Genomic DNA, 24,591 nt, shown 5'->3' on the forward strand with positions numbered 1-24,591 from the left:
CATGGAGAGATCTTGGGTCTATGGGGATAGCACTGGTGGGGAAGACAATACATGGAGCCTGAGTGATAGAAACACCATGGAATGCAGAGTGGAAAGTCTAGAGAAACTGAGTCCATGATGACATCATTTGAGCAACTGGATCAAAACTTACCTGATGCCTACCTTCACTTACATAAGCAATAAAGTTCCATGTATGTTTAAACCAACTCATGTTAGGTTTTCAATTTCTAGTGATTACAAAGGAAATGAAAATTCTCACTGACAGATGAGATGTAGAGGTTCCAGAGACTCCAGCCATCACCTTTCTAAAAAGATCCAAGGTCTCTGTTTTCCAAAGGCCTCTTTCACACCCAAATTTAGCCAGAACGGCTCACATCCTTTCCTCCCGAGATAGACAGTTGCCTATGCTTTAATTATTTGTTTACACTTTCATTTCTGCCCACCTTCCATGACACAGACTGAGATATTTTGTTTCCCAGCCTCCGTCACAGTGATATAGCCAGCTTTTGGTCAATGAGACTTAAGGGAAGTTTGCTATCAGGCTTCCAGGAAAATTTTCCCTCATTCATGTGAGGAAAGGAACCCTGCTCCCTTCCTTTTGTCATTAGGTACAGTTGTGTGCAGATGTGATGCCTGGAGCTGCAGCAGCCATCTTGTAACTTGAGACAATATGCCAACCAACTGAAGGTGGCAAAGCAGAAGGACACAAAGAATCCAGATACTTGATGGTATCACTAAGTTGTTGAAACTACTTACTACTGAAGTAGTACTGAAGTAGTACTGAAGAAACTACTTATCACTGAAACTACCTACCTCCATATTTTTGCCATCATTTACTTTATTACTTATAGCCAAAATAATCTTCACTGAAGCATTCCTTACATTTCCAGTGAGAAACTCAATTGGAAAAAGAAGTCATCCTGCTGGGGAGAGTAGCAGCAAGCCCTGAACTTCACTGGCCCCAGACATTTGATCAGATGACAAATACTTATGGGTGTTTGTGCCAAACTCTGTGTTAAGTGCTGCTGATAACGACACAGTCTCTACCTTTGTGGAACTCTCAGTTTAGAAAGGAAGTCGGAGGTTAAACAAGTAATTACATATTTACATACAAGAAGCAGGAGGTTCAGAGCCTCTAGGACCCAATTCATAGCCAAGGCAAGTTAGGGTCATGGGTTAGAGAAGGGTCCTCTAAGATGGTAATAGTTCCCTTTACAATCGAAATATTAATGATGCAGAGCAAAGAATCCTGCTCTAGGTGCAGTAAACTCTAGAAGCAAAGCCTGGAGGCAAACTAAAGTATGATGAAGAAAAGCAGGGGTGAAATTTCTGTAAGGAGAGGATAGAGAGGCCAACAGAGGCCAAACCACAAGGCTTCAAAGGTCACAATGAGGAGCTTGAACAATATCTGAAGGGCAATGGGCAGCTCTAGAAGGGCTTAAAGAGAAGAGGTATATGATCTGATTTAAGATGAAGATTCTGGGAGCTGGATGGGGCTAGCCTGGAGGAGGCAAACATCGATATAGGAAGACCTTTCCAGAGAATGAGGCAGGGCACCCTCTCCAGCTCCCAGCCGCAGCACGCCCTGCCCGCCGCCACAGACCCTTGCCCACTTGAAGGCTGTACAAACCACACTGTTCGGTTAGCAGGAGTCTCTCCCAGCCCTGGAGTCCCATCTCCTTAGTTGAATAAATACAGGGAGAGTCTTCTTGGGCGCTGAGAGAGGGAGACGGGAAGTCCCACTTTCCAGGTCCAACCGTCAATCACAGCGGGACAGGAAGTCCGAAGGCGAAATAGGAGGCGAAATAGGAAGTCCCGCCCCCCAAGTCCTGCACAGAGCAAGTCACATCTCTGCTCACACCTGTGTGGCCGCCCGAATGGTTTTGGGGCCCCCACCTGGAGGCATGCCGGTGGCCTAGAAGAGAGAAGAGGGACAGGGTATGAACACAAGAGTTACCCTGGATGTGACCATAACTCACCCTTTCCCAGCGCTAGCTGGCACCATTCCAAAATTAACTGAGTTCCCTCCATTTGCAAGGGGGAAAAAAGGTCTAGTCACCCTTGGGAGAGATAAGGCATACAACAATTCAAATTTTATGGGGAAGAGATGTTCTGTCCGACTTCAGAGAGAAAATGGAAGTTTTCCCAATTTTTATGGAAATGAATGAAGGCGTTTTCGAGAAACTGGAATTTCATGCGTATATATATATATATGCATGGATGGAAAGTCCTGTCCAGCTTCTATGTATCACAAAAAAAAAAGGGGGGGAAATCTATCAACTTTCTGAACCAACAAAAAAAGCTGGAGGAAGAGAATTCTGACTATCTCCTCTGCCTGACTAAAACACAAAAATTTCCACCCCCATTCCAGGACCCTGGAGCACCCATACTCACTGGGTGAGCCCTGATTGGGCTAGGGTTCTCCAGCGGTACTTTGAGGGGCAGAGGTTGTGGGGTCTGCACTGGGGTCACGCTCTGCACCTTCTTTTCTGGTTGGGGGGCTACAGGGGTCCACGTGCAGGGTTGCTTCTTTTTCTTACAGGCCTCTCCTGGGAAAGGAATGAGGAAGAGAAATAGGAACACTTGATTGACTGTACCCACATGCCCATTCAGTCAATGGCACAGGAAGCTGGGTGGAACGTGGATTGGATGAGGTAACTGCTGATTGGTTCAGAGGCTGAACCAGTGGGACTCTTTCCAGGGGTGGGTTCCCCACTTACTTCGAAAGCGGCACAGACAGCAGATGCACAAAAGGAGAAGAGCTGCCAGGACTGCCAGGCCTAGTAGGGACCCCAGAACGATGCCAGCGATGGCCCCGGGGCCCAGGGTGGAACCTGGAGGAAACCAAGAGAAAGGGAATAAGGAGAACAGGAACCAAAGCTGGACCTGTTTCCTGAGCCTTCTACCTCAACCCTCTGCTCATCAGAACCCAGGAATCTGAGACCCCCACACCCTCAGTTCATTAAATGTTTCCTGAATGACTGTGATGTGGCTGGCATTCTGTCAGGTGGTGAAGATCCATTGGTGAGCAAACCAAGATACCTGCTGTCCTATGGGTTAATATTAATATTAGGAAGGAAATCAGAAATGAATGTGCAAATAGATAACATAATTACAGATTGTGTTCAGAAGGAAAAATAAATGTGCTATGATGGAAATTTGCTTTTGATGTCTCTGCTTTCAGGAGCAAAAGCAGACACATCACTTTGCTGGCAAAGGTCCCTATAGTCAAAGCTATGGTTTTTCTACTAGTCATGTACAGATGTGAGAGTTGGACCAGAAAGAAGGCTGAGTGCCAAAGGATTGATGCTTCTAAATTGTGCTAGAGAAGACTCTTGAGAGTCCCTTGCACTTCAAGGAGATCAAACTAGTCAATCCTAAAGGAAACCAACCCTGAATATTCATTGGAAGGACTGCTGCTGAAGCTGCAGTGCTAATACTGTGGCCACCTGATGCAAAGAGCCTACTCTTCAGGAAAGACCCTGATGCTGGAAAAGATTGAAGGCAAAAGAATGGGGTGGCAGAGGATGAGATGGATGGATGGCATCAACCAATACAGTGGACATGAACTTGAGCAAACTCCTGGGGATAGTGAAGGACGGGAGTCTGGCATGCTGCAGTCCATGCTGTTGCGTCAGACACGACTTAGCCACTGAACAACAACAAATGATAGAAATAATGGAAGGGGAGGTGACATTTAGAAAAGTTGGTGAGGGAAGGGCCTCGAGGAAGTAACATTTGAACAGAGACCTGGGGAATGGGGAGCCAGGCATGCTAAACAGGGGGACAAGGGTGTTCCCAGCAGAGGGAACAGAACATGCAAAGACTCAGAAGCAGGAAAGTTTTCTGTGTTCAATGAAGGCCAGGGTGGGTGGAGGATATGGAATGAAGGTGGAAGAGGTAAGGGTTGAGGTTAGAGGGATTAAGAAGGGCCAGAGCCTGGGCATGAAAGGCTTTTAAGCAAGGCAGCAGCAACGTGGTCTGCTTTGTATAACTTTGGCTTCTACGTGGAGGATGGACTGTAGAAGGGCAAGAGGGGGCATAAAGAGACCAGGAAAATGGCTACTGCAGTCAAAGCAAGAGAGGACTGTGGTGTCTGACCAGAGCGTAGAAGTGAAGATGGAAAGAAGTAGATGATTAAGAAAGCATTTTGGAACAGAACTTGTACCCTGCTCTTGTGTGAAAGTTGTGTAAATTTTAATTATGTTGGATTGGCTCATAGTGCTCTTCAGATCTGCTATATTCTTCTACTTTTCTGTCTACACATTCTATTAATTTTTGAGTGTGATATTGAAACTCTAGCTAAATATCTTATCTACTTAAAAAATAACTGCAATATATAGTTGAACTATGTGTAACTTTGTTCTGTATTTTCCAAGTCTCCTGTAAATGTATTATCATACTTTCATAGTTTGAAAAATTAAAAATTTATTCATTTATTTAAAATAATATTTGTTTTTATTTATTTCTTTGACTGTGTTGGGTCTTAGTTGCAGCATGTGGGATCTACTTCCCTGACCAGGGATCGAACCCCAGGCCCCCTGCATTGGGAGCATGGAGCCTTAGCCACTGGACCACCAGGGAAGACCCTCAAAAACTTAAAACTAAAAAAAAAAAAAAGCATTTCGGAAGGAAATGATGGGACTCTTGAGATATTTGGGATGTTAGAGGTGATGTCAGCATGTGGGTGGTGCCATTTTCCAGGATAGGAAGACTGGAGAGTTGACAGGAGGGTAGTGGGCAGGGTATAGTTTGGGGAAACATCAAGAGGTCTGTTTTGGACATGTAAAGTCTGAAATGTCAGATGGACATTCAAAGTGAAGATGTCAAGTAGGGAGGTGGCTTTTCAAGTCTGGAGTTCAGCGGTCTGGGCTGGAGATCAGACATTTGACAGTCATCCGAGTATTGATGATATTTAGTCAGTGAGAATGGAAAGGCCACACTGGTGAGAAATATAGGTGGAGAAGAGAGCTAAGGATGGACGCATCCAATACTTTAGAAGCTGGGAGTATTCGCAACTACTGAAACCTGCGCGCTTCACAGCTAGAGAGTCTGTGCACTGCTATGAAAGATCCTGCCTAACACGATGAAGATCCTGTGTGTCGAAACTAAGACCAATGCAGCTAACTAAATACATAAAAAATTTTAAAAGGAAGTTGGAGAGTGTTACTAATTGTCTCCTCCCCCAAAAGATACAGTATACGTGTGAATGTGACTATACTTGGAAATACAGTCTTTGCAAATGTAATCAAGATGATACGCAAAGACTTCATTTCCAAATAAGGTCACATTCACACATATTGAGGGTCAGGATGTCAGAATACAGTAGGTCCCCCTGCCACTTTATCTGCAGGGGATACATTCCAAGGCCCCCAGTGGATGCCTGAAGTCATGGATAGCATCAAAACCTACGGATCTACATTTTCCCAGCATCACTACTCTGGCCCTTTGGGGTCATTAATAAGTGAAATAAGCGTTTCTTGAACACAAGCCCTGACATACTATGACAGTTGATCTGACAACCGAGACAGTTTCAAAGTAACTAACAGACAGGATATGCTGAACAGAGAGATGACTCACTTCCCAGGCGAGATGGAGTGGACAGCATGAGATCTCACCATGCTACTCAGGCATGCAATTTAAAACTTATGAATCGTTTATTTCTGAGATTTTCCATTGAATATTTTCAGACCACAGCTGACCCCTGGTAACTGAAACCTCAGAAATCAAAACCGAGGATAAAGGGGCTACTGTATCTTTTGCATGGGGAGGCACAATTCAACCAATCAAGTCCAGATGAGATCATGAGTGTGGGTGCACATTGGATATGACTTGTGTCCTTACAGGAAGACAGAGACACATATAGGGAGGAGGGGGAGACTGTGGGAGGCTGGAAGCAAAGGCTGGAGTAATGCCAAGGACTGACAGTCACTATCAGAAGATAGAGGGCTGCCCTGGTGGCTCAGCTGGTAAAGAATCCGCCTGCAATACAGGAGACCTGGGTTTGATCCCTGGGTTGGGAAGATCCCCTGGAGAAGGGAACAGCTACCCACTCCAGTATTCTGGCCTGGAGAAATCCATGGACTGTATAGTCCATGGGGTCGCAAAGAGTCAGACATGACTGAGCGACTTTCACTTTTGCTTTATCAGAAACTAGAAGGAGGCAAGCGAGGATTCTTCCCAGAATCTCAGAGGCAGGGACTTCCCTGGGGTCCTGAGGTTAAGAATTCACCTTCCAATGCAGGGGATGTGGGTTCGCTCCCTCATTGGGGAACTAAGATACAATGTGCTTTGGGACAACTAAGCCTGTGGGCTGCCATGAAGCCCCAGTGCAGTAAAAATTTAAAAATTAATTTTAAAAAAGAATCTGCCTTATTCAGACGGGACGCACGGTTCGGTCCCTGGTCAGGGGACATGCCACAGGCAGCTAAGCCCCGTGGGTCACAACTAAAGAAAAGCGCACACGCTCTAGAGCCCAGGTTCCACAAGAGAAGCCCATGCACCACAAGGAACATACAGTACAGGAAAAAAAAAAAAACTCAACAATCTCAGAGGCAGCGTGACCCTGCACAGACTCCTGGCTTCCAGAGTTGGCAGAGAATACATTTCTGCTGTTTCCAGCCACACAGTTCAAGGCATCTAATTACGGCAACCCCAGGAAACTAACGCAGAGAAAGAAGGAAGATCCAACTAAAGAGACTTGAGAGGAGGAAGTCCAGGAGAAAGGCTCCAACTCACCAGCCTGGTAGACCTGGCTTTGGGAGGGCGTCCCTGGCTGGCCTCCCAAGGTGGGCAGGATACGAAAGACCCAGGTCCTAGGGTTCTGAAGAGGGAGGGGCACCACAGCTGACCGCTCCCGAGGCCCCAGGATGAGCAAGGAGACCCAGTCCTTGGAGGCGATGGCTCTGCCGGGGTCAGGGCCCTCCACCTGTGCCTGGATCCGGAAACGGCTGATCAGGGCCCCGCGTTCCACATCCCAAGTCAGCACCACTGCATCCCGGGTTCTCTGCAGCCTCCACGAGGAGATGGATGGTCCTGGGGAGTGGGGGAGGTGGAACGGGGGGGGGGTCAAGGTGGAAACTGGATTCACTGGTTCAAGAGGGAAAGGAACAGGGTCACGGACCTGGACTCCTAAGTCCTAGAAGCAGAGGGTCTGGAGACCCCAACTCCTGGATCTAAGAAAGGAAGAGACTGGGGGCCTGGAATCTTGGGTCTGAGGGAGCAAGGGTCTGAGCGTTCCCTGGAAGAACTGACTGGGGTCCAGGATTCCGTGAGAGATCAGGGATCTGGGGGGTGGGAGTCCTAGGGTCTGGGGTTGGAGGAGGCCCAGGACCAAGATCTCTGTGTCTAAGGGAGGAGGGGCTGGAGGTCTGGAGCCCTAGGTGTGAGGGAGGAACTGGTTGGAATCCCAGTCTCCTGGGTTTAGGAGAAGAGAGGTTCTGGGAGAAAATGGGACTCACCAGTGAGGGTGACCTTGTCGCCCCCAGCACCCAGCGCCCCACTGCACAACACGGAGTAATTTCCCAGGTCCCTGTCCAGGCTGAAGTTGCCGATGAGAAGTCTCCGCCCATCCTCGGTGAGCCGCAGGCGTCCCCCGCCTCCTGGGGCTAGGGGCCGCCCTTCCCGGGCCCAGGATGCTCGGGAAGGTGGGGGACAGCCAGACGCCAGCAGCGCTACCTCTGCCTCCCCAGACTGTGTCTCCTCCACGATCGGATGAAGCAGGACCTCTCGGGGGGCCTCTGCAGGCGGAAGAAACCCGAGCAAGAAAGTCAAAGAAGGCGTCCTGTGCCCTTTGGTGAATCTAATAGGGCACCTTAGCCACAAGAGGAAGATCCTGGGAACATGTCAGTTCTCTTGGTGGGTCCAGGAAAGAAATTTTGGACCGGCCCCTGCTTGAGGTATAGAGAAATCCTCCAAACATCTGTAGGGTTAAAAACAGGAAATCCCCCTTCCTCGGGTCCTAAAGGAGCAAAGCAGTAGCCCCTCCTCCTCGGGGGAAACAGTAAGGAAATCCCACGGGCTCTCACCCGGGGTGACAGTGCACGTGCGCGTGGTCACCAGGTGGCGAGCAAGGCAGGTGACGGGCAGGCCGCTGAGCCGGGGGTGGGCGGGGACCACTGCCTGGAGCACAGAGGACGCCAGTCCCTCCCGGACGCCTTCGGGGAGACCCTGGAACTTCAGGGAGGCGGCAGGGACCCCGCCTGGCCACGAGCAGCGGAAGCGGAGGCTGCGATCCCCAGGACCCCCTTCGACGGAGCACTGAGGGGACCCGGGGGGCAGATCTGTGGAGGAAAGAGAGAGATCAAGGGGTCAGTCGGCTCTGTTCCCGTTCCCCCCTCTCCCCAGCCCCTTCACTCCTCTTCTTCACCTGACCCCGCCCTGTAGGCACTGACCCCGCCCATTCTCGTGCAAACCCCTCTCGCTTTCTGGCAACTCCGGGGCTAAATGGACAGCTACTGGCCATCCTTGCTCCTCGCCTTCTCCTGGGCATCCCTGTTCCTCTACAGAGATCTCCGCCCCTCCCCGCTGGCCCCGCCCCCTCCAGGAGTCCCAGCCGCTCGCTGGTACCGCCCCTTCTCCCGGGCATCCCCGCCCCTCCTAGATGGCCCCGCCCCTGTATCCTGCCGTGCAGCGCTCACCAGCCACCGTGAGGTTAAGCAGAGAGCGCCGGCGGCTGCTGGTGCGCGGGTTCGTGGCAATACAGGCGTAGGCGCCGGCGTGGCCGGGCCGGACCGCGGGCAGCAGGAGGTGCGGGCCGGCGGGCACGGCGGCCTCGGCGGGGTCGGCCAGACTCCAGGTGATGTCGGCCGGTGGCCGCGAGGCGGCGGTGCAGCTCAGGGTCACGTTGCTGCCCGCGGTGACATACAGGGCGGGATTGGCATCGCGGTTCGAGGAGACAGTGATGACCGGCAGATCCGGGCCATCTAGGCAGAGGAAGGGGGTTGAAACCGCGAAGGTCGGGGTCATCTGGGGCCGCCCCAGGATTTCCAAAGGCTGGACATCCTCCCTAGCGACTTCAGGAGCCTGAGCCCTCAGATCCGTGTCCCCAACCCGAGGCGTCCCCCCACTCACAGAAAACACTGACGTTGGCCGAGGCCTCCGAGTGGCCGAAGGGGCTGTGGACGCGGCAGGTGTACCGGGCGTGGTCGCTGCGCATTGGACGCGCGATGAGAAGCTGGTCGCCCTCTGCGCGGATCCGCGGTGACTCGGCTCCCGCAGACTCCACTATATCCAGGGCGCGTCCGTCCCGCGTCCAGCTCAGCTCCCCGTGACCCGGCCCCCACCCCATGCAGCGCAGCCGGAGCTCCGCTGCTCCCTCCTGGGTCTCCGGAGCCTCAGGCTGCATGGACAGCTCGGGCATGGGCTCTGGGGGAGGGGGCACGGGCTCAGGACTAGGCTCTCAGTCCCTGCGGCCCTTAGGTCTGAGACCCTGTCCCTGCCACCTCTTACACCCAGGACCTGGCCCAGCTGAGTCTCGGTCTTAGCCCTCCTCTTAGCCCCAAGAATCCTTTCTCACAGACTGAGTCCCCAACTCTCTCCTCTCTGGGACTCAGGAGTCAGCGCCCCCAGGAATTTTGGTCCCCAGGGCCAACTTCCCTCAAGCATCAGCCTTGACCCCCAGCTCCTTTTCTGCCTCTTCCCGACCCAGGAGTCCTCGCCCTTGTCTGTGTCCTCTTGGGCAGGACACATCTGCAGAACAGCAGCAACCTGCCCCCAGCAAGCCCCGCGGTCAGTTCTCCGAACCTCAGAGCCCACTTACCATACACACCCACCGTGAACTCCCGGATCTGCCGGGGGACCCCGGCCTGGATGACCTCTGCTGTGTAGACCCCAGCATCTTTCAGCTGAGCAGAGGTGAGCTCCAGGTGCCCTTGAGTCTGGTCAAATTGTAGGCGGTCTTGGTAAGCGGGGTCCAGGCTAGTCAGAGGGGCCCCTGGCCCCAGGCCCCCCGCTGCTAACACCTTGGAACCTCGGCGCCAAACTACCAGAGTGGGTGGGGGGCCAGGGCTGGGGACTGGAACCAGCCGGAGTTGGATGGTGGTCCCCACCATGACCGCAAGACGCTCCCCCGCCTGCAGGGGGAAGCTTGTCCCCACATGGGCCTCTGAGGACACTTTGGAACCCAGGCTCTGGGCAGAGAACTCAAGATCCCCATCCTTAGGGGAGTATTTTGAAGCTGAGGCCTCCACAGAGACTTTAGTATCGGGGACGTGAGCAGAAATGCTGGAAGCTGGGGTCCTAACAGACAAGGAAGGCTCCCAGCTTGGGGCAGCAACTTGTGAACCCAAGGTGTCAGGAGATACACTGGAACTGGGCATTCCAGAGGAGGGTTCCAGATTCAGATTTTTGCTCTCAGCAGAAATATTGGACCCGAAGGAACTGTTCAAATTTAGCCCCTTGGGAGACCATTTGGAAAGCGGGGTATCTGTGGAGACTTTTGAGCCTGCCGTCTGATCTGCGAATTTCCAGCTGGGGGGATGGGTGGAGGGAACTTTCGCACCCGGGCCCTGGGAAGAGCTTTCTGGGTCCGAAGAGAGACTGGTTCTCTGAATTTCAGAAGAGGCTTGGAAGGCGAGGACCTCTACTCCGGAGGCTGCAAAGGAGAGGAGGGGAGGGTGATGCTGGGCTGCAGAAAAGGGAGCAGGTGGGGAACCGGCTGAGTCGGGGGCTTACCCAGGAGCAGGAGGAGTGGCAGAGCCCGTGAGGTGTCCATGATGCTGGCCGCACCTGCGAGGATACTGGAGCAAGACCTAGGGCCTGCACTGATCCCTCTGGGGCTGGACAAGTCTGACAGGACTGGTAGCTTCCTGGGCGGGGAAGAAAGAAAGATGTAGTGGGAGGTGCCAGGATCCCCCACCCGGATCTGGTGGCTGAGCCACCAACCCCACCCTATTTGTCCTCATCAGCTGGTCCGATCTCGGGGCGGGTGCCTAACCTGACCCCTGCACTCCCCACTTGCCTGGGGAGGGGGGGCAGGGAAGATGGTGAGAGTGGAGTCCCAGCTGGAAACTTAGTCCCAGCTGGAAACAAGCTTGTGGAGAGGGGCAGGGGAGGCGAAGCCAGGAAGACTGCCTGGAGGAGGGTGAGACGCCCTTTCAGAGAGGCCCCACCCCCACCCCGCTTAATGGCTGTGGTCTTCTTCCTCTGCAGCCTCCTGGCCTCTGGTCCACTCTGTCCTGCCAGGCCTCAAATACTCGTCTGATCCTGCTCCTCCTCTGCTCTCCATCGTCCGTTTTTGCCCTCAGGGGCGTTTCGAGTGGGTGTCTTCCACCCAATCAAATCTCCTGAGACCCAGAGCTGTGTCTCCTTGACCCCTAGACCTTCACACACCCTCTGTCCCACTAAACTTAGGATCTTTCCTCTAACCCCACCCTCCAGGATTCTCCATCTCCAATCAGCTCCACCTTCTAGAGGGATGCTGGAAGCCTTCCTCCGGCCCTTCTTGCCCTCACTTCTGTCAATCTCCAGATCCCATACCACCCCCTTGGTCCCCTGAATCTCTCTGCTCCATCCCTTCTTCTCTATTGGCATGACCCCAGCACAGGCCCTGACTTCTTCCTCTGCCCCCTTGCCTAGCCTCCCTCCAGCCTGTGGATCCCCAGATGGTCCTCGAGTCTTTCTAAACCCAGAGCTGCTCCCACCCCAGCCAACCCTCACAGCCCTCCCATGGCTCCCCAGCACCTGCCCTGGGAAGACAACCAAGTTCCTCATCCGAACATCCAGGTCCTGTATCACTCAGAGCCACCCACTCCTTTTCCCCTCCAGCACTTACTCTTTGAACACTCCACCATTCTTCAGCCCATCTCTCCCCTCCCAGCCTTGGCCTGGACAGTTTCCTCTGCCTGGAATGTTCTGGTTCACTCCCCCACCCCCTCCCACCTAGCTAAACCACAACTTGTCCTTCAAGTCTCACCTTATTAGGAACCAAAATAATAATTACCCACTTATCATGGGTCAGGTACCATGCAAAATGCTTCTCAGGCATTATCTGCCAGAGCCCCTTCTAAACGCTCTATGAACTGAATGTTTACGAACCAGGATACTGTGGCTCGGAGATGTCAAGGGACCTGCTGGAGGATGCCCAGGCAGGGGGAAGAGCTTAGTCTGTGACGGTCAGGCTGCTCACTCCTCCTGAGAGCTTCCCCCACCACCCTATGCTAATGATAATAATGGTCATAATACAGAGTGAGCATTTTCTGCACGTCAGGTATGGTTCTGAAGGTGCTATTGTAATTAACCCTTCAAAATCCCATGGGGTAGGTTTTGTAGCTTTAAAATGGCAACAAATGCCACACTTCTTCTATTAGGAAATAGGGCCTATGCCCCGTTTCCTTGGATCTGGGTGGGCTCTGGGACTGTTGGACAAGAGGGTACAGCACAAGCGGCCCTGCGTGTTTCTGTATCTAGGCCTTGAGAGACTGGCACTGCCCACTGTCTGTACTGTGGGGCACTCCCTCTTGGGAGCCAGCTGCCATGCTGAGAAGAAGCTCAATCACCCCCATGGAGAGGTATCATGGCCCCTGGCCAACAGCCAGCTCAAGTCAACAGCCCCAGCCAGCTTGCCAGGCACGTGACTGGGGCATCTTGGACTTCCCATTAGAGCCATCCAAAGAGATGCTGCGTGGAGAAGAGGCAAGCTGTCCCTGCCAAACCCTGCCCAAACTTCAGATTTACGAGCAAAGTAATTGTAGGTAAAACTAATTATGCCATCAAGTTTTAGAGAGGTTTGTTACGCTGTGATGGGTTTCCCTGGTGTCTCAGTGGCAAAGAATCTGCCTGCAATGCAGGAGACCTGGGTTCAATCCCTGGGTCGAGATCCCCTGGAGGAGGGCATGGTAACCCACTCTAGTATTCTTGCCTGGGAAATCCCATGGACAGAGGAGCCTGGCAGGCTACAGTCCCTGGTGTTGCAAAGAGTCAGACAATACTGAAGTGACTTAGCATGCATCTTATGCCGTGACAAACAAGCAGAAAACAGGTATCATTACTGACTCCACTTGATGGAGCAAGAAGCTCAGGCTCAGAGAATAGGAGCCTGCCAAAGGTTCTCCCAGAGCCAGGGACTGGCCAGGCTGGGAGCTGAACCTGGGTTAACCAGGCCCTTAACCACCATACCAAGCTCTTCCTGTTTCGATCGTCCACATGAGGAAACTGAACATCAGAGACAGGAAGGAACTCACTCAAAATCTCACAACTGTTAAATATGAGAGTGAGGCTCTAAAATCACTGTCTCTGACTCCAGGATGCAGCTCTTCATCCCCACCCTAGGTTTGGATTATCTGCTGCTTATCTGTCTGCCCACTCAGGACCAGAGCTTCCAGCCTCATTCCCTCTTGTGTCCCAAGTCTCAGCAAAGGCCAGGCACCCATGTCTGTCCCTCCTTCAACACGGAAGTTTCTCACAGGCAAGGACCTGATATGACTCACCTGGGTCCCCAGTGTCGCCCAGCATAGGACCTGGCACATGGTAGACTTGAGTAAATGTTCATTGAATGAATGAATGGATTCCTGGGGAATGAGTTAATAGAGACAGACGTAGGAAGAGTCATGGTTTTATTGCTGGGTTTCAGGGAAGGGGCTCAGATGCGCCCAATCTCCTTCAGTTTGGCCACCAGGTCCTCAGTGGTCTCCACCTTGACGCCGGCCGTGCGCTGGGGCGGGTCTTCCACGCTAATCACGGAGATCTTGGAGGTCAGGTCCACGCCCAGGTCCCCTGCCTTGATCACCTCGATCTTCTTCTTCTTGGCTTTCTGCACTCGGGAGGCCACGGTTTCACAGGGCTGCCCCAGCCCCTGCCCACCCTCTTGCGGCCCCTTTCCATGGGTGCCACACCTGCAGAACCACTCTCACTGGCCGAACCCTTCTGGATCTGCCCACTGGCCAGGGCACAGGGCCACACTTGGTGTGGACAATTCCTGCTGGCTGGGATGCCCTGGGGAGCACTCCTATTGTGGAAGTCCCCCTTTAGTCAACCACCATGGGAAGGCTGGAAAGGGCTGGAAAAGTCATCCTCTGGCAATAATAACTCAATGGACCTTTGGCCAAGATGACCAATTGCACTCTCCTTGCTGGCTGAGATGACTCAGTGAACCCTCCCTGTTAGATGAAATAACCCACTAAAAACTCCCTATTGGCTGGGATGACACATTAAAATCCTATTGGCTGAGATGATTCACTGAACCCTCCCTATTGGCTGGGATGACACATTAATAATACCTTCCTATTGGCTGAGATAACTCATTGAATTCACCTATTGGCTATGATGACTCAATGAACCTTCCTTGTTGGATAGATGACAAACTGAATGCTCCCTATTACTTGAAATGACATGCTAAATTCTCCAGTTTGGCTGAGAAAACACAATGAACTCTCCCTATTGGCTGAGATGCTGCATTGAACGCACCCTATTGGCTGACATGGCCCACGATGTTCTTCCTATTGGCTGAGATGACACACTAAACCCTCCCTATTGGCTGAGATGATACACAGAACTCTTCCTATTGGCTGAGATGACAGAATGAACCCATTCTAGAATCTAGATGAACAGTGAACTCATCATGTTTGCCAAGAGATCCCATGAACTCTTCCTAGTTAGTCACGATGGCCTAAATGATTCTTTCCTGTTGGTAATGATTACCAGCGGAACCCTCCCTGATGAACCAAGATGATCTAATTGGCTAAGATTACACAATGAACTTTTCCCATATGTTGGAATGATGGGTAACCCTTCCTATTGTCCAGTGAATCCTTTGTGTTGGCTGAGGTGACCAGAAAACCTGCCCTGTTCACCAAAACAGCACCCTCTCCCGGAACTCTCACTATTGGCAGAAATGATTCAGTGAACCCTCTGTCAGCCAGACTCACCAGGTGGCCCCTTCCTTTGGAGGAGATGTCCCTTGGGTCTTCTCTCCTCCCACCTGACCACCAGGAAGGCATGGGGCCTGAAGCACCCACCCCTTCCCAGCCCCCCAGTGGCCCCTCTGCCAAGTACTCACCATGATATTGGGCAACGTTGCATAGCGGGGCTCATTGAGCCGCAGGTCAGCGGTCACCACAGCAGGCAACTTCAGGCGCAGAGTCTCCAGGCCTCCATCAATCTCCCGCTCCACTTTGATCTTGTCCCCTTCCAGTGTCACCTGGGAGGCGAATGTGCCCTGGGGAGAGACAGCGTGGGGGAACACAGGGGAGGTTAACTAAGGAAGTCACAGAGAGGGATCTCAAAAATCCAGGGCAGGGTGTCTTTCTTGGGACCCAGGGTACAATTCCTAATATCCTAAACCTACCCACTGGATCTCCCTTTTTTAATGACAACAAACATGTGTTGAGTATGGGACACTGTTCCAAGTGATTGAAATGTATTAAGTCATCAGATCGTCTTAGGGACTCTACGAGGTAAGTGCTATTATCCCACTTTACAGATGAGGAAAACTGAGGCAGAGAGAGGCTCAAAAACATGTCCAGGCTGGTTCAAGGCTCGTGTCATGGTCTCACTTACCCATCTTTCTGTCCCCAAGAGCTCCTTTGAGACCTCTTGACAACAGAACCTCATGTGTACCTTGATCCTCAAAACATCCTCTGGGGCCCCACCTTCTTCACATAGCACCCACCCCCTGGCCCAAGGCTCTTGGGTCCTTTGGTCCTGAATCACCATTTCCAGATGTGACCCACACCCTCTGTCTAACCAATATGTTCTCTCTATTGTGTCACTTATCCACTGGACAAATCTTTCAGGTCTCACCCGGAATGTCCCATGAGCCTGCTCTTGGAGATACACCATGAACACAACTGATAAGGTTCTGACTTTGGGGGCATTTATCCTGCAGTGAAGACCACCAGTAACCAAGTAAACACACAGTGGCCACTGGTCACATGTGGCTTCTGAGCACGTGAAATGTGGTTAGTTCCACTGAGGTGTGGATGGAATTTTTCATTTTATTTCGTTAATTTAAATTTTAAAACCAATAAGCAAGATCCATTACCATAACTGTGGTGATGGTTTCACGGGTGTAGAATATACATATAACACGTATCAAAGTTCACTTAACTGAACACTTTATATATGTGCAGTTTATTGTACAGGTCAGTTTTATCTCAATAATGCCGCTTAAAATAAGGATATTTAATGGTTATTTAAGCCTGTTTGGAACAACTTGGGCATGTGAATCTACTTTTTCAATAATAAGTTTTAAGAATCTAAATATTTCTGATAGAAACTGAGCATCTGAATTGAAATACTCTGTAAATATAAAATACACATTGTATTTTCAAAAACCTCATACCAAAAACCAAAAGAGTACCCAATATTTTTTCTCTGTGACATGTTGAAATAATATTTTCGATATATTATGTGAAATAAAATAAGATTGAAATAAATTTGGCCTCTTTTACTTTTTGAATGTGGCTGTGAAAAATTTTAAATGACTCCTGTCATTTGCATTTCTATTAGGCGGGAATGGGACTCATGGGGTTGGAGAGGGAGCATATTTCATAGATGGTGGGCAAGGTAGGCCTCTCTGAAGAGGTGAAACCTGAGGAGAAACCTGGAGGTGAGTGAAAAGCCCTGAGGCGATCTGAGAGAACCCTGTTCCAGGCTGAGGGAACAGCAAGTGCAAAGGCCCTGGGGCAGGGCTGAGTTGGATGTGGCTGAGGAGCAGCAGGATGGGGAAGGGGCACGTGAAGGCCCAGAGGAGGCCTGGAGTCTTGCCTGTCGACCCCACTTCTGCCCACTGGAGCAGGCGTCCAACTTCACACCTGCCTCCCTCTAGGAGGGCAGAGATGGGGTGGCTGTGTTTTGAACCCCCAGGCCTTCAGCAGATGGTCCCCACTCTGGCCTCACCTGTGGCCAGTCCAGAAATCCGGCTGTCATCTGCCCTGTCTGGTTACAGTCATCATCGATGGCCTGAGTGGAGAAGAGAGAAGATTGTACAATAATGGGGTTTCTCAGGAACCATTTGGGCTTTTGTTTTGGAAAGGAGGCTGGCAGACGTTTCTATAACAGGCCAGGTAGAAAATATAAACTCTCTCACGATCACTCAGCTTTGCTCCTATAGAGCACAAACAGCCATAGACAATAGGTGTCTACATAAACAAATGTGGTAGCATTTCAATAAAACTTTATAAAATCAGTGGTGGCCATGGACCAATTTGCTGACTCCTGGTCCAAAATGATCCTGTCCACTCACTTAGGCCCCGAGAGAGGCAGTCACTTGTTGAGGAGCACACAAGGGGCCCTGGTATTCCTGATGCAAAGTCTTTGCCCCTTCTCTAAATATTCCAGCGGTGTCGCTCTAGGCACACCGGTTCTGGTTGCACAGAGGAACCACATGAATGGCATCTGGGTCAGTGGGAACACCTTATCTCCGACGCCAGTGATTAGTTCAAGGATGGGCACATGACTCCAGCTGGACCAATGAAGAGTCAGCTCTGAAAGTTCTGCTGGAGTCCTTGGGATAGAGGTTCCTGTCTTTCTGCTGGGGTTCTCAGGCTGCTGGGCTATGAGCCTGCAGCTACAGAGAGTAAAGCCAAGACAGAGTTACAGAGTGTACAGCACATGGGACCTGGATCAAGCTGTGCCTGAAGCTTCCGTACATGAACTAATAAGTTTGCTTTTTCGCCTCAGTCAGTTTGAATCATGATTCTGCCACCTACCTGCTTTCCCAGCAGCACCAGGTCCACCTTCTCCTTCTCTGCCAGCTTGGCCAGGACCCGAGCCACCTGCAGGGGCCCCAGGTGATTCGCTTCTGCAGCTGGCACCTCCACGTGGATGCCCCGGTCTGCACCCATGGCCAGAGCAGTGCGGATTGTCTCCTGTCAGGCAAAGAAGAGGCTTGACTGGGCTTCTAGCCTGTGGGGGACCCAGGAGTGCAGACCCCCAGCCCCCTCCTCCCTCAGACCCAGGGGTCCAGACCCCAGCCCCCTCCTCCCTCAGACCCAGGGGTCCAGACCCCCAGCCCCTCCTCCCTCAGACCCAGGACTTGGGGCTCCACCCGTCCCCAGGCCCCCAAGCACCTGGCACTGGACGGGCCCACAGCTGACGGCAATGATCTCCTTCACAAGCTTCTTCTCCTTGAGCCGCACGGCCTCCTCCACGGCGATCTCACAGAAGGGGTTCATGGAATGCTTCACGCCATCCGTGACCACACCCGTCTTGTCGGGCTTCACCCGGATCTGCTCAGCCAGGAGGGGAAGGGGCAGGGTCAGCGGGAAGCAGGTGAGGAGGCAGGGGCTGAGACATCAAGCCCCACCCAGGCTGGATGGGGACCACCTGCGTGCGTGCTAAGTGGCTTTGGTCCTGTCCAACTCTTTGCAACTCTATGGCCTGTAGCCCGCCAGGCTTTGTCCGTGGGATTCTCCAGGCAAGAATACTGGAGTGGGTTGCTGTTTCCTTCTCCAGGGGATCCTCCCGATCTAGGGATTGAACCTGTGTCTCCTGTTTGGCAGGTGGATTCTCTACCCCGAGCCACCAGGGAAGCCCCCGAATGGAAGTAACTGTCCCACAGTCACGTGGTCAGTTGGCAGTGCCCTGGGCCCCAAGCATTCTAGTCTCCTTTGGTACCACCTGACGAATCCTGGAGGAGTCAGGGAGCTGTGAGACAGGATGAGGGGAGCCCCACCCAGTCTGATGTTGGAGGCTATCAGGGGAGGATTCCCTGAGGCAGTGGCAGTTGAGCTGAACCTGAAGGGGAACTGGCATTGAGGAGGTGAAGTGTGTGGGAAAGTGTCAGTGGTAGGGGGAGCATGTGCAAAGGCCCTGGGGTTTGAGGAGTCCCAGGGAGCTGGTACGGCAAGGGGAATGCAGTGTGCTGTTGCAGGGGCTGGCAAGGGCTGGACCGGTGTGATTCTCAAGATGTCCACATCCTAACCCTTGGAACCTGTGATTGTTGCCTGCATGTCACCTGCATGTGACTGTTGCCTGCGTGGTAAAAGGGACTTATGCAAAAGTACTTACGTTCAGGATTCTGAGAGAGGGAGGTTACCTGGGATGATCCAGGTGGGCCCAAATGAGTCACAGGTTCCTTATAAGTGAAAGAGGGAGGGGAGAGAGTGTCAGGATCCAGGAGAGAGACTGAAAATGCTATGCTGCTGACTGAAGACAGAGAAAGGGGCCGCAAGCCAAGGGATGCAGGGGGCCTCCAGGCACTCACAAAGGCAAGAGACAGATTCTCTCCTGGAGCCTCTGGAAGGCACACAGCCCTGCTGACACCTTGAACTTAATCCAGTAGACTCATGGCAGACACCTGACCTCCAGAAATGGAAGAGAAGGAATCTGGGTTGTTGGGAGTCACACAAGTTTACAGTAACTAGTTACAGCAGCAACAGGAAAGGAATATGACTGTCCAGGGCCTAGCAGGCCCCACCGGGGAGCTGGGCCTTGATCCAAAGAACAGCATAAAGACGTGAGTGCATCCAACTTAAGTTTGCACAAGGTCATTCTGGATCCTTGGTGGAGAAAACTGGAAAAATGGCAAGAGCGTTAAGTGGGGACTAGGTGGCTGTCGGTCACTGAAATCAGCCATGACTCTGGTTTGGACAGCCGTGACAGTGGTGATGGGGAAGTGGATGGGCTGGAGGTCTTTGGAGGTGAAACTGATGGGGTGCTGGGGTCGGGGAGGGGGAGCGGTGAGAGGGAAGGGTCCAGCAGGACTCTCGGGTTTCCAGTGGGTGCAGAGTGGGGGACACTGAGCTGGGCTGCAGCCTGAGACAGAGATGCCCAGAGGAGCTTGGCTTGGGAGCCTACATAACCTGGCTCAGGACCTCCCTCTCTCTTTTCCTTGAACAGAGCAGATCCCGCGTGACAGCATGGCCCCGGGGGGGACACTGGGACTCTCTCTCTTACTATGTCCCTGCACCAGCTTCTCTGGGCCTGGGGGTGGGGGAGGTGTGGCTGTTCCTCCCATCCACAGGACGGAACTGAGATGGGAGTGTGGGATTTGGGGAGGGGGTCTCCCCGTCTGCCTGTGCCTCAGGGACTGGTAACATTAAAAGGCGGAGGGGGAGAAAGAGAAAAAGAACAACCCTATCCCAGTTTTGGAAAAGTCATCTTGACATCAACAATAGGGCACAGACTCTAGAACTTAATCAATTCACTTTACAGAAAAAGCCATGGAGCAAACACCATGCACTGAGTCCATGTTTTGTTTTGTTTTTTTTCCTACTAGAACCTCCACTGGGTGGATCACACAGGATTTCCCCAGATAGGCCCTTGGCTCCATCCCTCACCTCCTTCTGCCTTCCCTGGCCATCTTCCTCAAACTGCAACCCTCTCAACTCTTCCTGTCTCATCTTTCTCTGTCTCTTTCCGTCACAATGCCCAACCCCCTGCCACAGGACATTATGTCAGATCTGTCTTCTCCCCAGCAAAAATCAACTCCACGAAGACAGGAATTTACGTGCGTTTTGGTCATGACTATATCCCCTGGGCCTAGCATAGTGCCTGGCACATGGTTGGTGCATTAAAAGTATTAGACGGATGACTAAATGAGAGCCTGCTCACAAGGGCACCTGTCCGCTCATCAGTCACTTACTAAACAGCATGGAAACTAAAACACCAAAGCCCTTTCTTTCATTAAAAAAAAAAAAAAAAAAATTCAAGATAGGCGCTTCCCCTTTACAAACAGGAAAGTGGCCCCCCTAATCAGTACAAGGCCTCACTGGGGGTAGTCAGCAGGGGCCAAGGGAGCACCCCAGCCTGTTCCAGCCCTGGCAGGATGCCCAGCCCTGCACTCCTGACTCCCAGGGAGAAAGAGATGTGAGCTCTCTGGTAGTGGGGACCCGTGCCAGCTCATCTCCAGGGAAGACCTTTGAAGCTTGAGTTGTTTCCAGGCTTCAGAAACACTGCTTACTTAAATTGCTTAAGTCAGGAAACAATGATTGGCCTGCAAACTCAGTATGGTCTTTTCTTCTTTTTTTGAATAAAGATGTTTTTATAAACTGAGGGAGATGATTCAGTGAAGCTTCCAGGCTTTCTCTTTAAGGTGCAACAAATTAACCCTCAACAGAAACAGGCAGGCAAGCCTCCAAGGGCTTTATAAGCCTTAACTCGTTTAACCATCCAAAGAGCCCAGGAGGCTGGTTACTGCCACTGCCATCCCCACTTGCTAGAGGGGGCAACCAAGGCACAGAGAGGCCAAGCAGGTGACCATGGAAGGCCTCAGAGACTAGGTGATGCTGAGTTGAGTTTGGACGGAAGTGAGGAAGCGATGCTGGAAATACAGAGTTGGGTCAGGCCTTGCACATCCCCCCCGCCCCGTCCCCCCCAAAAAAGAGCTGTCATTCTGGGGGCGGGGGCGGGGGGTGGACATCTGGGCAAACAGAGGATCTTAATTAATCCAGTGTGGGAAGGGCTGAGACCAAGCCCAAGGGGCTGCGGGAGGGCCCAAGGACACATCACAGTAGCCTAAAGGGATGAGGCGGTGAGGGAGGGGGGCTTCCGGGAGGTGGTGACGTCATAGAATCCTTTAGCCCTATTGCAATCGATGAGATGGGAACTAGGCAGGACAAAGGAGGGATAAGAAGCAGAGGTGGGAGGGTGGAGCTGGAAAGGCACCCAGGCAGAAGGCACAGCAGGGGCAAAGGCCCAAGGCAAGCAGCAGTCTGGTCTGTCAGGAAAGTCTGAGCAGCTTGAAGCTGCGTAGGAACCAAAGAGGGGTGATGGAAGGCCAGGGGGTGAGGGCTGGACCACACAGAGTCCTGAGCATCAGGCTGAGGGACTGGGACTTTGTCCTCCGGGAGTTGGGGAAAAATGGGATGATGGTGGGGGCACAGGGTTAGCCCTGGGGGTAGGAAGCCCCCTCCAACTCCGAGGCTGGGAAGGGATGAACTGGAGAGGAGAGACTGGGGAACTGGGGAGGAGACGACACTGAGCGTTCTGGTAGAAGAGGAAGCCTGAACCGCTGGAGAAGAGGAAGCAGAGCAGAGAGATGGAGAGGGCAGAAGGCACCCGGCTGAGAAACGACAGGCTGTGGAGGTGAAGGAAGGAGGCTGGGGTGGTGCCCCAGGTTTGGCCGGGTGCTTAGGGAGTTGGCACTGTTTGAATCACTTTTTTTCTGAATAAGGGACATTAACAAACACATCCAGTGAGACACCCTGGGGCACTGTGGGAGGGGCGGGCAGCGCCAACACTTCGGAAAAAGGACAGGAATTCACATAAGAAGGAATCCACACTTCCGCATTCAGCACAAACACCAGAGACACCCATGTGTCAGGTCCTGTGCTGGGCAATGCTGGGACCTAAGAAAACATTAGTCACTCAGTCTTGTCCGATTCTTTGCAACGCCATGGACTGTAGCCTGCCAGGCTCCTCTGTCCATGGAATTCTCCAGCAAGAATACTGGAGTGGGTAGCTATTCCCTTCTCCAGGGGATCCTCCCAACTCAGGGATCGAACCCAGGTCTCTAGCACTGCAGGCAGATTCTTCACCATCTGAGCCACCAGGAAAGCCCAAGCTGAGACCTAGAGCTGGGTCAAATGTGAGCCTGTCTGATGGGTGAGACAGGCATCTCAGGCCAGGGACTAGGACTAGCGCTGAGGGAGGCTATGGGAGCCCAAAGCGACAGTCAGAGTGGGGAGGACTCCAGGAGAGTTGGGTCGCAGGATCCTAAAACAAGCTTGCCCCCCAAATGGTGGAGGCAACTCCCTTGTCACATGGTGCCGAGCTGTCATTAGGCCAAATGGGTGTCAGGTGGAAATGAGAGGAAGCCCTGGCTGCCTTTTGATCCTGACTGCTGCTGCCCCGCCGGGTGATAAGACCATCAACAGAACCTCCATGGGCCTGTGTCCTCACCTGTCCAATGGGATTCGTAATATCTAGATGGTAATGAAAGGACTGAATCAGTTCATCTCCGTCAAGAACTAAGAACGCTGCCTAGTGCATAGCAAGGACCCACTTAACATGAGCTGTCAACAATCACTGAAGTTTTCATGCGGGCACAGGCTTCCAGGCCCTGTGTTGGGCAATGCTGGGGACACAGAGGTGTACTCAGGAGTACTGACGGGGGTAGGGAGGTGGGGACAGATGTGGATGGACAGTCACTGCCTTCAGTCTGGTTCAGGCCAACTATTGAGACAAAGTGGCTTTTGTCTGAGGGCGTCTGTCTGATTTACCTCTGTCCAGACCAGCTTCTCTGGGGACATGCCCGGTCCTCAGGGACTCTGCCCTCCACCCCGTCTGGTGGAGGCTGTAAGCATTTCCATCAGCTTGTCAGATTGGTTTTCATCTTTAGCAAACCTTTCCCCTTCCAAGCTAGAGCCTCCTCGCTCGCCCTGGGGCTGGATAGCTTCTGGGTTCCCAGAGGACTTCCATTATAGCACATTGCCTGTGCCCAACAGTCCTCTGAGTGTGCAACGCAGCTGAGTGAGTGAAATCCTGGCTCGTGTTCAAAGGCACTAACTGGGGTAAGGAGTCAGCGGGACCTGGCTGGGAATCCCGGCTCAGCCCCTTCTCAGCCGAGTGGGCTCTCTGTGACTGTTTCTTCGTGCGTTAGAGGCCACGGCTCTTCCAGCAGGTAAGAAACAGAGACGGTAACTCGGCCCGCACACAGTTCTCAAGACACTGAGTATAGAAGTGGCGGAAGGGGGACGGGGTCATGACCCCAGAAGGGCTGGGTTTAAATGAACCAGGACGGGTTCTGACAGGAACCTCAGAACCTCTCCGTTCGGTGATCTCCGCTCTCAGATGTGACTTTGACGTTTGGGAGAGCGGCAGACACGGGAGGTACCAGAAGACCCTCATACGGTGGGCGCTCGTGACCCCGGAAGTACACGACCGCAGGGTTCAGGGAGGTGGGAGAGGAGGGGGGGGCCCGGTCACCTTCACCGCGAAGTCGATGACCCTCTTGACAGCCACGAGCGCGCGCAGCTCCGCCATCTTCCCGCCGCGGCGACCCGCCGGGTCCGAATTCACCTTCCGCCTCCCTGACCGCTCGCCCCGCCCCCCTGCCCTCCTCTGCGCCTGCGCCCCGTGCCGCGAGCCAGCCAACCGCGGCGGCGCCCGCCTCCCCGCCCCGACAGAGGACCAATCGGGAGGCCGAGAGGCAGAATCGCCAGCAGACGCGGACCAATGGGAAGCGGCCCCTGGGGAGGGAGGAGGAACCCGAAGGGGAGGGGAAAGGAGCTTCTGGAAGGGGCCGTGGCCGGGAACAGGGGGAAAGGTCTTGCCGGGGTGGGAGGCATCCCAAACTTTTTTCCCCAAAGCCCTCGGGGGTCGGCCCCCTCCCCGAGGTCCCCACCTCTTACTCTCCCTCTCTAGAGTGGTGAGAGCGGACGTGCTCATGTCCCCGAGCCTCTAAGTCCGCAGGTGTCCGCGCTCCTCCGTTCTCTCCACGCTCGTATTCCTCATCCCCTCCCCGATCGCACCTCTGCGTTCACTCCTGTCCGTCCTCCCCCGCCCCCGCCTCCATTTTCCCCGCAAGTCTGCGTCCCTACCTCTTCTTCACGAACCACCTTGTCCCCTCCTGATTCCACAACCCCCGTGTACCTGTTCCCGTCAAAACCCATGTCCTTGGTCCTACCCACGTCGGAATCTCTCTGCGTCCCCCACGTCTCCACTTTCCCTGTAGGTTCGCGTCCTTACTTCCTCCCTGAGCCTCCAGGT

At 52.9% G+C, this 24,591-nt stretch overlaps 2 protein-coding genes across 2 annotated transcripts; both read right to left on the minus strand.

Moving 5' to 3' along the window:
• Positions 1–282: 282 nt before the first annotated feature.
• VSIG10L (V-set and immunoglobulin domain containing 10 like) lies at positions 283–13,557 on the minus strand. The gene is made up of 11 exons (XM_043435842.1): positions 13,428–13,557; positions 10,675–10,808; positions 9,761–10,594; positions 9,073–9,366; positions 8,640–8,924; positions 8,028–8,282; positions 7,461–7,739; positions 6,739–7,035; positions 2,721–2,834; positions 2,395–2,549; positions 283–1,915 (listed from the first exon to the last, which is right to left on the minus strand). Exons 1-11 carry the CDS (start codon positions 13,547–13,549, stop codon positions 1,856–1,858), a joined length of 2,829 nt encoding a protein of 942 aa, XP_043291777.1. The 5' UTR covers positions 13,550–13,557; the 3' UTR covers positions 283–1,855.
• Positions 13,537–23,966, minus strand: ETFB (electron transfer flavoprotein subunit beta). The gene is made up of 6 exons (XM_043436023.1): positions 23,809–23,966; positions 18,009–18,167; positions 17,649–17,807; positions 16,837–16,899; positions 14,996–15,154; positions 13,537–13,750 (listed from the first exon to the last, which is right to left on the minus strand). The coding sequence occupies exons 1-6, from the start codon at positions 23,863–23,865 to the stop codon at positions 13,580–13,582; spliced, it is 768 nt and encodes a 255-aa protein (XP_043291958.1). The 5' UTR covers positions 23,866–23,966; the 3' UTR covers positions 13,537–13,579.
• Positions 23,967–24,591: the final 625 nt, after the last annotated feature.

This window comes from Cervus canadensis, chromosome 18 (assembly GCF_019320065.1).
Source record: "Cervus canadensis isolate Bull #8, Minnesota chromosome 18, ASM1932006v1, whole genome shotgun sequence".
Taxonomy (NCBI): Eukaryota; Metazoa; Chordata; class Mammalia; order Artiodactyla; family Cervidae; genus Cervus; species Cervus canadensis.

Excerpts from the sequence above, each read along its gene's own strand:
- VSIG10L (XM_043435842.1), bottom strand. The coding sequence starts at position 13,549 with ATGACTCTTCCTACGTCTGTCTCTATTAACTCATTCCCCAGGAATCCA. Across the intron at positions 7,036-7,460 it reads CGACAAGGTCACCCTCACTG|GACCATCCATCTCCTCGTGG; the intron begins GTGAGTCCCATT and ends CCCACTCCCCAG. Across the intron at positions 1,916-2,394 it reads GCCCAATCAGGGCTCACCCA|GCCACCGGCATGCCTCCAGG; the intron begins GTGAGTATGGGT and ends TCTCTCTTCTAG.
- ETFB (XM_043436023.1), bottom strand. The coding sequence starts at position 23,865 with ATGGCGGAGCTGCGCGCGCTCGTGGCTGTCAAGAGGGTCATCGACTTC. Across the intron at positions 15,155-16,836 it reads GATTTCTGGACTGGCCACAG|GGCACATTCGCCTCCCAGGT; the intron begins GTGAGGCCAGAG and ends GTCTCTCCCCAG. Across the intron at positions 13,751-14,995 it reads CAACGTTGCCCAATATCATG|AAAGCCAAGAAGAAGAAGAT; the intron begins GTGAGTACTTGG and ends TCCCGAGTGCAG.